Genomic DNA, 16,623 nt, shown 5'->3' on the forward strand with positions numbered 1-16,623 from the left:
ATAAATCCCAAGCGGTTTACAACAATAACCTCCATAAGCCAAATAAAAAAATGATAGTCATAAAAACAGTATTAAACACATAAAACCCTAAAATCATGAAAAATGATTTAAAAAATCATATAAAGATATAAAAACAAAGAACATCGCCCCCCTTAAATATCGACATCAGGGATTCCATATTGCATAACACCATCAAAACTAGCCCTTCTAAGGGCCTATCAGTTGCTAAAAGCTTGTTGAGGTAAGTATGCTTTTAACAATTTTCAAAACTTCAACAGAGACAATTCTTCCTTGGTTACCCCAGGCAATACATTCCATGAAAGTGGGCCTTGGACACATAAAAGCTGCTTGTAAATTCAAGTCTTGTTTTAAAAGATGGCACGCATATTGCAAGTAGGTGCCAGAAAGGCCCCACTAGTGGACAGAAGGCCTGTATGATGTTCAATGCGCTATGAAAAACTGTTCAGAGGTTGTGGTATTTTTGCATGCTTCTTGGAGTTTGCATGCTGTTCCTTAAAACAACTCTTTAAATTTAGATAGCACAGTAGGTATATAGACAAGGGGACATAATGGACGGTTGACTTTGCAGAAAGAATATACCATTTAAGACTTTCTCCTGATGTCTCTTGTGGTCAAATCTCCTGTGTGCTATGTACAACTACAAAATCAATGAACTGCAGAAACTGAAATGCCCATCGCATGGAGTATAATCCTGCAAGACCGGCACAAACACTCAATACAATTATGTACTGGTCACGCAGTCGCCGTTCAAAAACCATTATTTGCGCTGTATCCCACCAAAACTGTTCTTGAATACGAAATGCAAAAAATGTATATATATATTTTTCTCCTGGATTGTACAGACAGCCATTTTCTGCATGTTTCAGGCAGGTAAAAATTTGTTCACATGTATAACATGGTATTCTGATCATTGTCTGGCCTCTTTGCATGTAGCAATGTGCATGCTCTGTAACAGAATGCATCCTTGTATCCACAGGGAGAAATGCGCACGCCGACTCGGCACGGATTTGTTCATCTGCTGGGGAGTGTAGGTGGGCTGTTTAACGGCATGCATACGTTCAGCCACGGAGGGAAGGGGTGTTCCCAGTGGGGAGAGGGGGCAGGTAAATAGGGCTAAGTATATAAATATCGTACATATACAGGAGTCCATGTTTTAATCTAAAGAGGTAAAATAGCAAAATACTTTAGCATTGTGAAAAACTCCTCCTTGGAAAGGAATCCATTTCCATCAATGTCATACATTGTAAACATCAGCTTAGATTTTTCTTCAGGCGAACCTGTCAAAGAAGAAAGCAAAGAAAGAGAGAGAGAGAGAGAGATCAGTTGGTCATGTTTCTGCGCTATTGTCTAATGTTTAGATTATACATGGCTTATGTATAATCTGAAAAAATGTTTATACATAAGTCATGGATATTCTTCTCTGGTAAAAATTGCCAGCAGAGCTGTATAAGGCACCTGATTTGGTGGCAACTCTAATCCCAAGAATTGTGTTGCCTCTTTAAATTACAATAGTCATGAATACCAGAGATTAGTGGGGATAGATGGCTGGGGAACGTATGCAAAAAGTGCTAGACAATGGAAATAACTCAGAATGAAGCAAAAGCCCCTTTCATGATTTGCACGCTGGTTACATCTTTTCTCAAACACTGCCTTGTCCTAATGGAGCTGGCTCTCACCTTTCATGAAGATCACCAGGATTGCCAGGAACTCCCTGAAGGACAAATATCCATTGCAGTCTTCATCAGCGAGAGAGAACATGGACTCCACAAACATAGACTGGGGTTTCAACCCAAGGGATTCGGCAAACTCAGCTCTGCTCAACTCACATTTCAGAGCTTCTCTCACTTTCCAAGGGGTTTCACAGGTAAACTCTCCAGCGTCTGACCTTTCAATATCAAGTACCTGCGGACACAGAGACGGGCACTGCATGAGCAAATGGTCCGTGCACGGGGCCCAGATTCCTTACTTAACTAATTCTAGGAGAATGGGAAAGGAAAGATTGCTTTCCATTCATTTGCTGATAGACTTTAACCAAACTTGATTTCGGGCACATTCATTGATTTCAATAGCGCAGCCAATTAGAGGAACACTGTAAATAAATGTGCATACTAGTGGTCAGTTTTATAGAAATGGACAACCCATCCTACCTCATCTAGATCCTACATGTAAAAGGGTACAATTTCTATATGGGCTTGATTGCTGCCCGATCCCACCATTTCTGCTAGGGATGTGAATCGTTTTAGGACGATTAAAATTATCGTCCGATAATTTTAATATCGTCTTAAACCGTTATGGAACACAATACAATAGAGATTCTAACGATTTATCGTTATAAATCGTTAGAATCGTGAGCCGGCACACTAAAACCCCCTAAAACCCACCCCCGACCCTTTAAATTAAATCCCCCACCCTCCCGAACCCCCCCCAAATGAGTTAAATAACCTGCGGGTCCAGCGGCGGTCCGGAACGGCAGCGGTCCGGAACGGGCTCCTGCTCCTGAATCTTGTTGTCTTCAGCCGGCGCCATTTTCCAAAATGGCGCCGAAAAATGGCGGCGGCCATAGACGAACACGATTGGACGGCAGGAGGTCCTTCCGGACCCCCGCTGGACTTTTGGCAAGTCTTGTGGGGGTCAGGAGGCCCCCCACAAGCTGGCCAAAAGTTCCTGGAGGTCCAGCGGGGGTCAGGGAGCGATTTCCCGCCGCGAATCGTTTTCGTACGGAAAATGGCGCCGGCAGGAGATCGACTGCAGGAGGTCGTTCAGCGAGGCGCCGGAACCCTCGCTGAACGTACGAAATGTACGAAAACGATTCGCGGCGGGAAATCGCTCCCTGACCCCCGCTGGACCTCCAGGAACTTTTGGCCAGCTTGTGGGGGGCCTCCTGACCCCCACGAGACTTGTCAAAAGTCCAGCGGGGGTCCGGAAGGACCTCCTGCCGTCCAATCGTGTTCGTCTATGGCTGCCGCCATTTTTCGGCGCCATTTTGGAAAATGGCGCCGGCTGAAGACAACAAGATTCAGGAGCAGGAGCCCGTTCCGGACCGCTGCCGTTCCGGACCGCCGCTGGACCCGCAGGTTATTTAACTCATTTGGGGGGGGTTCGGGAGGGTGGGGGATTTAATTTAAAGGGTCGGGGGTGGGTTTTAGGGGGTTTTAATGTGCCGGTTTTGCGATTTTTAGATTTTTCACGATTTTTCACGATATTTTACCCCCCCAAACGGCAACAATACGATTCCCTCCCCCCTCCCAGCCGAAATCGATCGTTAAGACGATCGAGGACACGATTCACATCCCTAATTTCTGCTACAACTATCAGGGAGAAACTCAGGGATCACAGATTCGATGATAAGCCTGACAAGGGATAAAAGATTTGTCAGGGAAGAAATGACTAAATTTATACGTTAGTCCCAGAATTACAAAAAAAAAAATGACTGGTTGACTAGGGGTATTCCATAAACCTTTTTTTTTTTTTTTTTTTTTTTTTACTATTTTACATACCTTATATAGGATGTAATATTTCCCTTTCTGATCATCTGTTTGGATTCATGTTTCATCATCTACAATATCATCTGGCTTCAATCCAAGAAGCATTCCTGTTGTGTTCTGGGCACTATTAGTGATTGATGCACTTTGACGAGATCTTCATGCTCGAGAAGTTTGTAATTTTATCGTAAAATCATTATCGTCTAGTCTGCTTTTTTTGAACAAACCCTTAAAACACCTATCCCAATGCAGTCTAGAAGACAAAAAAAGCTCAGACTGGACTGGGAGAAAGAGAGGCTTAGTGGTTACAGCACTGGGTTAAGAACCAGCGAACCTAGGGTTCAAATCCCACTTCTCCCACTGCCTGGTCTTGGGCAAGTGACCTTATCTCCTGTTCCCTGGTATCCATTTAGATTGTAAGCTCTTCTGAGAATGGACATATTGTACATGAATACCAAGAATGCTGGAAGCCACTTTGAGCCTTATTTGGAAAGGCAGACTAAAAATCCAAAAAAAGAAATGAAATCAGGACTGGGCTACCAACTCATGTACAATGTCATGCTGCTTTGCAGGGGTTTTTTTTTTTTTCTTTGTTTCACTAAGCAGCTGTAGTCATCCAATCCAAAAATGTCAATTGTTTTTCTATTAATTACTTTATTAAAAATAAACATTAACTCTAGTGCTCTCTATCCCTGTGCCTAACATTATAGAACCAGTGCCCCAGCTCAGAGTAGTACAACGTTGCCATCACTTGCATGGTAACAGGGAAAACCTATCATAAAAGCACAGCAGCAAAAGCTCAATAAACTCAGCTAACTCATGAAATGATTCCTCATGGCTATAAAATTCCGTCTCAGCTACAGAAAACAATAAAGCTGTAACTTTCAAACATGTTTGTAATGGGGTCTTATGGAAAAACAGTAGGCATGAAGGAGAAGCAAGGGTCAAGCTATAGGAGGAAGAATGGCCAGTGCGGCACGGCGACAACAGCAAACAAAAAAAACTCAGCCAGATCTTCCTCCTCTGGTTGCCCTCTTGTCTCTCCTTTGTGCTGCTCCAAATTCAGTCTCTCCCGTTATGATCCAAAAACAAACATAAGGGCTTTCCCGAATGCATGCCTGTTTTTTTTCCATAAAAAAAAAAATGTTGCTCTTTGTACAACTATTTCAGAGTTTGGGCTGCGTTACTAGCCAGAGGATAATGACGTAGGCCATCATGGGAAAGTCATATGGCCTACAAAATAATGCAAGTATGTAACCCAAGCAAACTCGGAGCTGGATTAAATAAAACAAGTAAATCACATGGCTTTTCTTCTGAAGAAATACGGCAACTTCTGTAGGGATGCTGCTTACATTTTCACTAACTGAAAAAGCTGGTGGCTTGCTGATGCAGTTTTAATATGATTTTCAAATGAATATTAAGAACATAAGAAAATGCCATACTGGGTCAGACCAAGGGTCCATCAAGCCCAGCATCCTGTTTCCAACAGTGGCCAATCCAGGCCACAAGAACCTGGCAAGTACCCAAAAACTAAATCTATTCCATGTAACCATTGCTAATGGCAGTGGCTATTCTCTAAGTGAACTTAATAGCAGGTAATGGACTTCTCCTCCAAGAACGTATCCAATCCTTTTTTTAAACACAGCTACACTAACTGCACTAACCACATCCTCTGGCAACAAATTCCAGAGTTTAATTGTGCGTTGAGGGGACAATTTACAGTATGTTCACTACAATGTAGTTACATACAACAAAGTCACTATAAGATAGCCTGTGCTATCTTCTGAATCCTGAGTCAAGCCTTGCTTAGAGAGAAATGTGCAGGCAGAAGAGGGAACTGGATGCTTAACTATTTTCTCACCACCACACCCTGTCTTACGATTTAAGAGAAACTGGATCTAGCAGTCGAAAACCACAGTGAGACAAACCAGGACTGCCTCAGTTTCTTGGCAGCTGCCTCTTGGCTAAGATCAAGTGTAAGTTCAGAGTTATAAGCCTGATCTTTTGGCTGAGACTAAATTTGTATTTTGTATTTGCATTTTATTAAAATGTATTGATCACCTATGCCGAGGCCCTAGGTGATGTACAAAATAACATACACAATCACTTAATCTATTTTTTTTCCCAAGATCTGTTGTTTTTTTTTAGCTCTAGTGGTGGCATTGAGATTTGCAAACTGAAAATCATAAACTAGTTCCCCCAAACGTTTTCATTATAAAATTGAATGTGCGGCACCTGAGGGCTGCTGTACCTGTGCAAATGAATGCCTGAAGAAGGTCTCCAGGATCTGGCTTCTCTGCTTTTTTGTAACTGCTTGCTTCAGCAGTGCTTTCTCCGTCATCTCAGACATATTCAACGCAAGTTCAATTTTGTGGAGCTTTTGAATGAAGCTGTTTCTTTCTTCTTCGCCATCGAAAAATAAAACCTAGTGAGATAAAGATGCATGATCAAATTCAAATTTGTGCAGAAACCCTTCAAGCATACCAGATATTAATCTTCCATGTGCATGTGTGTCTCTCCTCTTATCAGAAGGCATGGGATAACCTGCACGGAGCGGCAGTTCCTACCCTTAATAGCTTGGGGGGGGGGGGGTAACTTGCATGGAGCAATAGTTACTGCCCCTAACATCATGGGGAGAGGGTAACCTGCACAAAGCTTGCCGGGCAGACTGGCTAGACCATTGGGTCTTTTTTTCCCCCTTTAGCAAGAAAAAGGGGCCAAAAATTTTTTACTTTTTAACACAAGCCTAAATGACGGTGTCAGCAAGCCTGTCATCGTGGTTTTGACAAGAAACCCAACCGGTCTTCTCAATCATTCACCATCATTTTTCTTTATTAATTTTCAAAAAAAGTTTTTGTTCTATATTTTTTCAATCTTCTTAAAAAATAATCAACTCTCATCCATGAGAGATATATATATATAAATGGCAGTCTCTTTAACAAGATGGTAAACACAGCCCAACACGGCCGGTGTTTCGCAATAAATTGCTTCTTCAGGGGCATATGAAAATATTGTTGCAAGAGTCTTTGCCGATTTCAAAATGGACTCAAGGTCTCTGTAGTCATCTTCTACAGAGAACTCTCATGGATGAGAGTTGATTATTTTTTAAGAAAATTGAAAAAATATAACAAAAATGTTTTTTGAAAATTAATAAAGAAAAATAATGATGGTGAATGATTGAGAAGACCGGTTGGGTTTCTTGTCAAAACCACGATGACAGGCTTGCTGACAGTCATTTAGGCTTGTGTTAAAAAGTAACAATTTTTTGGCCCCTTTTTCTTGCTAAAGTTTATACTTGGGTTGCCAAATTGACTCTCTTTGATATTAAATTTGTGGTTCAGTCTCCCCCCCCCCCCATCATTTACTATGTTACTATGTAATCACCCTAAAAAGACGTCATCTCATCAACAAAACTATTTTTGACTGCTGCCTCAACAGCAATCCAGTCTATTGATAAACAGTCAATAGACTTAGATTAACCACTTGCTGTAAAAATGAACTAGCACTCTTTTTTATTCAAATAAGGATGGTCTTCATTTGGGAAATGGATACAGCACAGGTGAGAGAAAGGAGTTACCCAATTTGTTGCAAAAAGCATAAACAAAGCTGGGGAGGTGATTATGGAATAGGGAGTTCTGCCCATTCTTGATTTAGTAAAACAGACAAACCATCTGGCTGGCCTGAAATATCCCCGGGTCTGTAGCCCCGTTTCGTGCAGCATGTTTTTCTCTTTCCCATGTGTAATCGCTATAGCTTTGGTTCTGCCCTTCCCTGAAGCCGGACTTTCCTTCCTGACTGGATCATCTCCTAGACCTAGACAACACTCTGCTCATGACTTTGTTTTCAGTCTGGTTGCCATGGCATCTCCTGCAAGCACAAGAAACTCGACTGGATAACATTCAGTTTTCATTCCTATATATGACGTATGGAGTGCAGTGGCCATGTTAGTCCATCTGAATGTGCAGAAATAAAGTTGACAAACAAAAAAAATATATAGAGATCAAGTGATTCCTCTTGATTGGAGTAACTTAATACATTTCTTGACTAGCTTTCGGGAGGTAAAACTCTCTTCTTCAGGTCAGGATTCGAATGAGCAAAAGATGACATTACCTGAAAATATAAAACAGCCTGGTTGCCATAAGTGAATCATGAAAGGCCTTTCACTTTCTAATCCCTTCCCCCACCTCCTTCTGCTGGAAGACCTTTCATGGTTCACTTACGGCTTTATATTTTCAGGTGATGTTATCTTTTCCTCATTCAGATTCTGACCTGAGGGAAAGATTTTTAGCTCTCAGAAGTTAACCAAGAAATACATTAAGTTAGTCCAATAGATAATTATTTGTTAACTTTTATTTTTGTATATGATGAAGTCAGCCTAGAACATAAATGCTAGGCTCGGTCACTAGGTGGCAGCCAAGTCTAGTCTAACTTTTTTTTTACTTACAGGCCACAGGGAAGGGTCTCTCTGACTGCGAAGCCAGCATGTGTGGCATTTAGATCCTAAATAAACCTATATTAACAATTCAGTCTCTCGGAATTCACTCTGAGTGATAATACAAGTAGTCCCTTTGGAGGATAATTTTAAAAGGCATTTCTGCAGGTAAAGCAGCAGAAGTAAAGCAAATTTTGGCTGTTTAACCTAACTCTTCCTGAGACTCCACCAAAGAGACTCATCCTAGTCAACTGAAGTGTTCCTGACAGTGAATTCCACAAGATTCGGCCATTACTGTTCAGCTGATTCCTAATATCTATCACACCACTGATGTTTAACTTATTTCTTAATAAAGATGTAATTAGACTCAATGCACCCAATTGCTTATTCCTACCTAATATACCCACTTTTTGTATATTTACTAGAAATAAGCCTCCTATTTGTTATCATTTCTATATCCATTACTTATGAGAGCAATGTCTTGTTCCTTTAAGAACATAAAATGGTCTAGCTGGGTCCGACCAATGGCAGGGGATATGTATTTGTTTGAAACAAAAATGAAAAACAGGACAAATGAGCCACTTTTTATTTCTTATCAAGCCGAACACGTTCATCAAACAACATCTGCAAATTTTCATTCAGATTCATTTTTGGCAAATATTGCTCGTGGTTTGTAAACTGTGCGTGCCATTTGCCGAAAACAAATCTGAATGAAAAATCGTAACAATTAAAACATATGAAAACATAAAACATTAAAAATAATGACGACAAATGAAACATGAAAAAATAAATTAATTTTTTGGCTCTGCATATTCCCTAACCAATGGTTCATCCATCCCAACATCTTGTCTCAGACAATGGCCCAAGTCTGACGAAAACCAGATTTCATCTAAGTGCTCCGTGTAGATCTACAAAAGTGTGAGGTCAATCTCTAATATCCATTTATGTCCTTGTCTTCCAGGAATGCATCCAGACTCCTCCTGAACCTTGCTATGCTGCTTGCTATAACTACATCTGGCAGCAACTGATTCCGCAGTTTAACTCCTGCTGACGAGAGAAATACTTTCTTGTATTCATCTTAAAACTTCTAGCATGCAGTTTTATTGGATGCACCCTAGTTCTAGTATTTTTAATTACTTGTGGTTTGTTCTTTTCCATTTGTTTTCGTGCGGTGCACAAGGCCCAGCCACACATGTAATCCCCATTATGTGCAGAAGTGCTGGGTCCTGAAAAAGGGGCGGGAATGGTGGGCAGAGCGGGGTGGGATGGAGGCCGGCTGGCTGCCGGTGCACGGAAAATACTTTTGCTCCTCCGGAACGGTAAGTAGTAATATAAAAAGTTTTCGGGTAGCTAGGGAGGGGTGGGGAAGGAAGGTTATGCAGGGGGGTAGGGAAGTTCCCTCCCAGTCCGCTCCTTAACTGGAGGTAACTAGAAAAAAGGCTGATCACGTCGCAGCGCGTAACTGAATATCCCCCGTGCATGCGCGAGTTGCGGTCTGCCTGCACATGCGCGCGTGGATGTTAAAATCCAGCATGCATGTGTGCATGGACATCGGATTTTATAACATGTGCACGCCGGCACACGCATGTTATAAAATCAGCGTGTCCATGTGCACGCCCCGGGAACTGTGCACACATGGACGTGCGTGTGCGGTTTTGAAAATTGACCCCTATGTGTTCTAATCTTTCTTCATATGAGAGATGCCCCAATCCTGGTTGCCCTTCTCTCCACTTTCTCAAGCTCCACAACATCCTTTTTGAGATGGAGTGATCAAAACCCTACCAAGTACTCCAGGTGGGGTCACACCAGAGCCGTATAAAGAGGCATGATAATACCTTTGGATTTGTCATCAACACCTTTCCAAATTATTCCTAACATATAGTTTGCTTTTTTTGGCCTCTGCTGCACACTGCACTGATAATTTCAGGGTCTGGTCCATAGTAATTCCAAGATCCCTCTCTAGCAAGTACCAGTAGTTTGGAATTTTCTCTCAATGTGCATCACGTTGCACTTGCCTATATTAAATTCTCTTTTCCATTTGGATGTCCAAGTACCCAATTTTTCTAGAGCCTCCCACAGTTTTACACAATCAGCTTATGCTTTAACTACCCTTCATAGTTTGATAACATCTGCCAATTTTGCAACCATACTCGTTACGCCATCTTCTAGATTGTTTATAAACAAATTGAATAATACTGGGCCTAGTACCAACCCCTAGGGCACTCCGCTGTGTACACCCCTCCAGTTTAAAAGCTGGCCATTCACTCCTATTCACTGCCTCCTTCACTTTAACCAGTTACTGATCCATGAATGCACCTTGTCCCTGATCCCACAGCCTATCTTTAAAAAAAAATCTAGCTCCTAAGAATACTGAAATATTTAAGTATTTTACAACTAACTCAACATGACATTCTTGGAAATACAGTATATGATCATTTATATACCAAATCATACTCCTTAGGAACCTTCAGAAGCAAGGCTTTGCACCCCTTGTTGTTGGACTGGATCACATCAACCTTGTGGTGGTGCTGTAGGTTGATACTTCGGAGCACAGAATACCTGCTGTCTAGCACTTTGATCAGCTTCTGATTGTTGAGTTGCAGTAGAACATGATAGTGCGACTCCTGTGGACCCTGCCATTCCAGAGCTAGAAGAAAAAAAAAAAAAAAAGAGTATCGTGAAAACTGGCTTCCATAATAGCAACTAAAAGGGTTTCTTAAACTATGCAAGAAGAAGAAATCGAGTGCTGGGACCACCTCCTGTCTTTCTTATTTACTATCCTAATTCTTAGGAGGAAGTCATGTAGGAACTGAATGAAGTGAAGCTCCCTACCTCTGTGACATGCAGATGTTATGTTCTGGTAAATGAAGTTGAGAAAAGAAAATACTGAGAACTGAACAGTATAACAGTAAGGAGTGGCGAAGTATAAATTTATAAATCAAAGAATCTGAATTCAATCAATCACTTCCAGGGTCATTTTCAAAAGGAAAATGTAAATGTAAAATTATTGCAGCAATTTTCAAAAGCCCATTTACCTACGTTAAATGCACTTAACACGGGTAAAACCTATTGAAAATTGCTACAATATATGCTATTGATTGAACAGTGAGGGAACCAGAATCAGTCATCTGGGTAAGGAGGTGATGTGACAGAAAAAAAGTGAATTAAAATACACTTTTTGCAGGGAAGAAAAAAAAATTAGGATGATGACTTCCTCCAGTCTCCTTCATTCCAAGGCAAACAGCTGTAGCTGAGATGGGCTCTCCACCCATTTTATTTAGCTGTTTAATGTGTATAATAATAAATGCTGCCTCTTTACCTTCCACTGCGTCACCATACTCCCCTGTCTTTACAATGGTATTGTTTTGTCTTCCCTGTATTTTCTTAAGGTCTCTCCTCCGTGAACGAGCAACCATCCAGGCAATGAGTAAACTCACTGGGGAAACACAGACAGCAGAACAGAGGTGAGGGATGTGCCATAACACGCAGCAAAGCCCACTAGATGAGGCACACAGCATGACTAGCACCATCGCACTGCGTCGGCAATGCAAAAGCTAAGCAGCTCTATCTGGGGCAGCAACGGTGAACTCCAGATCTCAAATGCCATAAATAGATCGGGTTTTCAGGGCAGCCAAACTAAGCAAATGAGCCAGGTTCTTCAATGAAATGTACGGAAACATATCTCGTGAATATTCATTGATGAAATTCTGACAGCTGGACCTGGATATGATACTCAAGAGCTGGAGTTTGCAAACCCTCCTCTATGGTGACAGTTTAGCCCATGATAACTGAATAATGCTAATTCCTATTCATTAATTTGAATGAAGAGATTGAACTCGGCAACAGAGTTCATACAGTATCGGTACTTTTCTTGCTGTAATAGGAAAATTCTCTATTTAAGTTGGTATGTGTTTCAGTTCTTGAAAGAGCTGAACAAACCATGGTGCATTTACTGATACGGCACCGTATATCAGGTTTCAGAAAAGGAGGGGTTTTTTAGGGGTGAATAAGCCTCCTTTGTACACAGCTCCATATCAGCCATGTACAAGGTTTATAATCTCCCCCCCGCCAATGCTCTACTGGGAGTTGCCAGGTTAGGAAAAATGTCATCAATGAGGCCCCATGTGCCCTATATAAAGGAAATTAGGATAGGCTGACTAACTGGTGGATTTTAAAAGCGCTACGTGTGCCAGACTCGGCCTGGTGCGTGGATTTTAAAAACCACGCGAGTACGCGCTTGTCTCCTGGTACGTGCACAAATCGAAAAATTATAAAAAGGGGCGGGCCGAATCTGTAGCATGAAGGCTGCACGTAAGTATTTGCACGCACAGGCGCGCTGGGGCTTTACTTCTGCTATGGATGGCATGTAAGTAATAAAATAACAAAAACGAGGCCAGGCAGCGGGGTTTTAAGGGGCAGGCCTAATAAGGTAAAGAGGGAGGCAAGTTAGCTAGGGGGTTTAAGAAGTCCTCTCTTTTACCGGGGTGAACTGGGAATAAACTGGGGAAACGGGTAATTGTGTCAGCACGCCTATCTACTAAAATCCCCCCACTTATGCGACTGAGGCAGCATTTGCGTGCATCAATATAAAGTCATATGCACATGTACTCGCGTATAGCCGATTTTATAACACATGCGCATATATGCATGTATGTTATATAATCACAGTGTCCATGTGCACGAGCCAGCAAATACGCGACCATGTGTGCACACCTGTGGGTCTTAAAATTCACCTCTGACTATTAATTATGGAAACTTTACATACACTGGGAAATGTTTTCTTTAGACTTATTTAGATTTAAAATGGAACTAAAGAATAAACATTACAGTTTGTTCCCACAGATGGCGTCTGTACCCATGACACATTGTTCTTTTGCCTTCTCCCCGACACACCCCTGCCTGACTGTTCTCTTTTTAAATCCTGATCATTTTCCTCCTGGCTGCTGCCCCCTTAGATGTCACGTCCTCATCTGAAACCCAACGAGGTTGATATTCAAAAGTTATCCATCTAAATGGTTAGCCAGTGATATTCAGCGCCGTATGCACCTAAATTCTAGGCGCATGGCATGTGCGACTAGAATTTAGGTGCACGTGTCAGAGGCATTTCTGGGCAGTGCAGAGTTAGCTGCTCAACCTATGCGGCTAACTCTGGTCGGCCCATAGGGCTGCCCTAACATTAGCCAGCTGGACATAACTGTAGGATAGCTGGGGATATTCAGTGGCACAGCTGCGCAGCTGAATATTCCCATTAAGTCAGCCGGATAGCTATATCCAGCTAATTTAACTAGGTGCTCTGTGGCGGAAAAATCGGCCTCAACATGTCTGTGACTCCTCAAATGCTTCTCCATTTATGCTATTCTCTTTCAGGCTGATGCAATATTGGCGCGTGTTAAGAGGCACTCATGATTGAGTGCCCGCTCTCTTAAAGCACGCCGATCCACCTCTCCCGGGCGTCGGGTGCCGTGGGAAAAAAGGAAGCGCCAGGGGAAATTGCGCGACCTTAGCACCTCCTCAGCAGCAGGCGTCCAAGAGAGTTCCGGCTGTCAGCCGGTTAGGAAAACGGACCTACAAAGCCACAGCTTAGGAAAATGGATGCTCATTAATTGAGCATCCCTTTTCCTAACCTGACTGCCAGCACCCATTTTCTTTTTAATTTATTTTTTTGGGGGGGACATTTGTAATTTTTTTTGGGAGGGGGGACATTTGTAATTTTTTAGTTCCTCTGACTTAATATCGCCACGATATTAAGTCGGAGGAAGTTCAGAAAAGCAGTATTTTCTGCTTTTTTGTATACTTTTTGAGCTCCTCCAAAATTAACGCCTGCTCGGGGCAGGTGTTAATTTTGGCGAGTATTTTGGCACACATTTTTTGGGGGGGGGGGCATTGGGGGAATAGATAATAGCCTCATCAACATGCATTTACATGTGATAAGCACTATTACCTACATGTGCGTTTTGGACGCGCTAACCCCCGTTTTGCATCTGGGGTTATGGATGCCCATTGAGCAGTGCGCTGCGACCAGTACACAGTATTGCATCGGCCTGTAAATTTGCCCCAGTACCATTGTGCTTCTGGACCCCAAATCCTCTCTGTTACCATGGGTTCTTCACTCTTTCTTCAGCAGCATTCGGTTCCTTGCTAAAAACTGCTAAATCTCCTTGTATGCTTTTGTCAAAATCTAACTTTCTGTATTCTTATCACCCAAAATCTTTATCCTTACCTTACAAAAATACTCTCATTATCTCATGCCCAGATTACTGCACCCTCCTCCTCTTCAATCTGTACAGTATGATACAGCCAGAATGCTTTTCCAAACCTCCTCCTCCTTTTCCTGCGTCTCTAGTCTCTTCACTGGCTCAACACTTCTTTCCAGAATAGAATCTCCCCCTCTCATCTCCAGATACACCCCCCACCTCTGTGAGCGATAGTCCCCAATATCTCTCTAGAGCCTTTGTCTTGCACTTTATACTTTTATTTATTTAGATTTCTCTCTCACTTCCATCCAAAAGAAGTGCTTTCAGCAAGTTGCAGTTTTAAATGCATTGAATAATACATAAATTTGAGTCACTTGGACAAAGTAACAGGAACAACGTAACCATAGTAATTAAACAGTATTCCACATTGTGACAAAACAAAACAGCCTTTAACACCATAGGGTAGGCAAATTTTCAAAGGCTTTCCCACAAGCTTTTCTTCTGGAAATGTTCCTTCACTAAACTGCCCACAGGATACACCGCTGAATTCATATATGAATTCCTGAGTGGAACGTGTGATATCTGGATATATGCAGACTCGCTGGCCAAAAAAAGCACAATCTATAACGGAAAAAAGATCAAGACCAGATCTCTGTCTTAAGAAAAAACAAGAAACGAAGAGAGTCCCACGTGTAGAAATAACCATATCTATTGAAGATTCCAGGAATTGGGTCAAGTTCAAACCAGTTCCTGAGCATGATCAGTCAAATTCAGATCTGAGGACTTTATCATGTAAGCTTTAGCGATGGTAGGTGTAGCTTCAATCGGTATTTTTAAAACCTCAGATGTATATTTTTTTAAACATTGCAAGTCAGTCAGTGGCGGAATATTGCAAAGTTATCTGGCTAACGTTGGCGGGATATTCAGCGGCACAAGCGCACCATTAAATATATCCGACTACCTTAAAGTGAGCCGGATAAGAACATAAGAAATTGCCATGCTGGGTCAGACCAAGGGTCCATCAAGTCCAGCATCCTGTTTCCAACAGAGGCCAAAACCAGGCCACAAGAACCTGGCAATTACCCAAACACTAAGAAGAACCCATGCTACTGATGCAATTAATAGCAGTGGCTATTCCCTAAGTATAATTGATTAATAGCCATTAATGGACTTCTCCTCCAAGAACTTATCCAATCCTTTTTTGAACCCAGCTACACTAACTGCACTAACCACCTCCTCTGGCAACAAATTCCAGAGCTTTATTGTGCATTGAGTGAAAAAGAATTTTCTCCAATTAGTCTTAAATGTGTTACTTGCTAACTTCATGGAATGCCCCCTAGTCCTTCTATTATTCGAAAGTGTAAATAACCGAGTCACATCTACTCGTTCAAGACCTCTCATGATCTTAAAGACCTCTATCATATCCCCTCCTCAGCCGTCTCTTCTCCAAGCTGAACAGCCCTAACCTCTTCAGCCTTTCCTCATAGGGGAGCTGTTCCATCCCCTTTATCATTTTGGTTGCCCTTCTCTGTACCTTCTCCATCGCAACTATATCTTTTTTGGATAAACTTTGAGTACTCTACGGCCTGGCCAGAGTTAGACGGATAACTTATCCACTGCTCTGGAATGCCTTATATTACCCAATTTGAAACCTTAGTCAGATAAGTGAGGAGATATTCAAAGGTTTGCATTTAGCCAGATTATCTTTTTAAAAAGATAAACTTAGGATCTTGAATTTTCCCCAATCTAATTTGGTCTCTGCTGCTGATTTGTTTAAAAAAAATATACATCTGAGGTTTTAAAAATACCGATTGAAGCTACACCCACCATCGCTAAAGCTTACATGATAAAGTCCTCAGATCTGAATTTGACTGATCATGCTCAGGAACTGGTTTGAACTTGACCCAATTCCTGGAATCTTCAATGGATATGGTTATTTCTACACGTGGGACTCTTCGTTTCTTTTGTTTTTTCTTAAAACAGAGATCTGGTCTTGATCTTTTTTCCATTATAGATTGTCCTTTTTTTAGCCAGCGAGTCTGCATATATTCAGATATCACAAATTCCACTCAGGAATGTCATTAAAAATGTTTTTTTAATGCTTTCAGAGGTCCTGGAATTTGGTGCAAAATTTATTTTGCGATTCCTTTGTCAATGTGTTGTTAACAGACCTTGGATATAAATGTATATATTTTGACCCGCATCTCAAAAAAGATATAATTGCAATGGAGAAGGTACAGAGAAGGGCTACCAAAATGATAAGGGGAATGGAACAACTCCCCTATGAGGAAAGACTAAAGAGGTTAGGACTTTTCAGCTTGGAGAAGAGACGACTGAGGGGGGACGACATGAGAGGTCTAGAACGGGTAGATGTGAATTGGTTATTTACTCTTTCGGATAGTAGAAAGACTAGGGGGCACTCCATGAAGTTAGCATGGGGCACTTTTAAAACTAATCGGAGAAAGTTCTTTTTTACTCAACGCACAATTAAACT

General features: G+C 41.7%; 1 protein-coding gene across 7 annotated transcripts in view; it reads right to left on the minus strand.

Annotated features, from left to right (window-relative positions):
• LOC115075130 (dual oxidase 1-like) overlaps nucleotides 1-16,623 on the minus strand; it is a 165,104-nt gene that overhangs the window by 58,237 nt on the left and 90,244 nt on the right. For all 7 annotated transcript variants that reach the window (XM_029575342.1, XM_029575340.1, XM_029575343.1 and 4 more), the window contains 5 exons: nucleotides 11,255-11,371; nucleotides 10,380-10,582; nucleotides 5,755-5,928; nucleotides 1,698-1,923; nucleotides 1,205-1,298 (listed from right to left, as the gene is read on the minus strand). In XM_029575342.1, the coding sequence (XP_029431202.1) occupies nucleotides 1,205-1,298; nucleotides 1,698-1,923; nucleotides 5,755-5,928; nucleotides 10,380-10,582; nucleotides 11,255-11,371 (814 nt within the window). The remainder of the gene's footprint in view (nucleotides 1-1,204; nucleotides 1,299-1,697; nucleotides 1,924-5,754; nucleotides 5,929-10,379; nucleotides 10,583-11,254; nucleotides 11,372-16,623) is intronic.

This window comes from Rhinatrema bivittatum, chromosome 13 (genome assembly GCF_901001135.1).
Source record: "Rhinatrema bivittatum chromosome 13, aRhiBiv1.1, whole genome shotgun sequence".
Lineage (NCBI taxonomy): Eukaryota > Metazoa > Chordata > Amphibia > Gymnophiona > Rhinatrematidae > Rhinatrema > Rhinatrema bivittatum.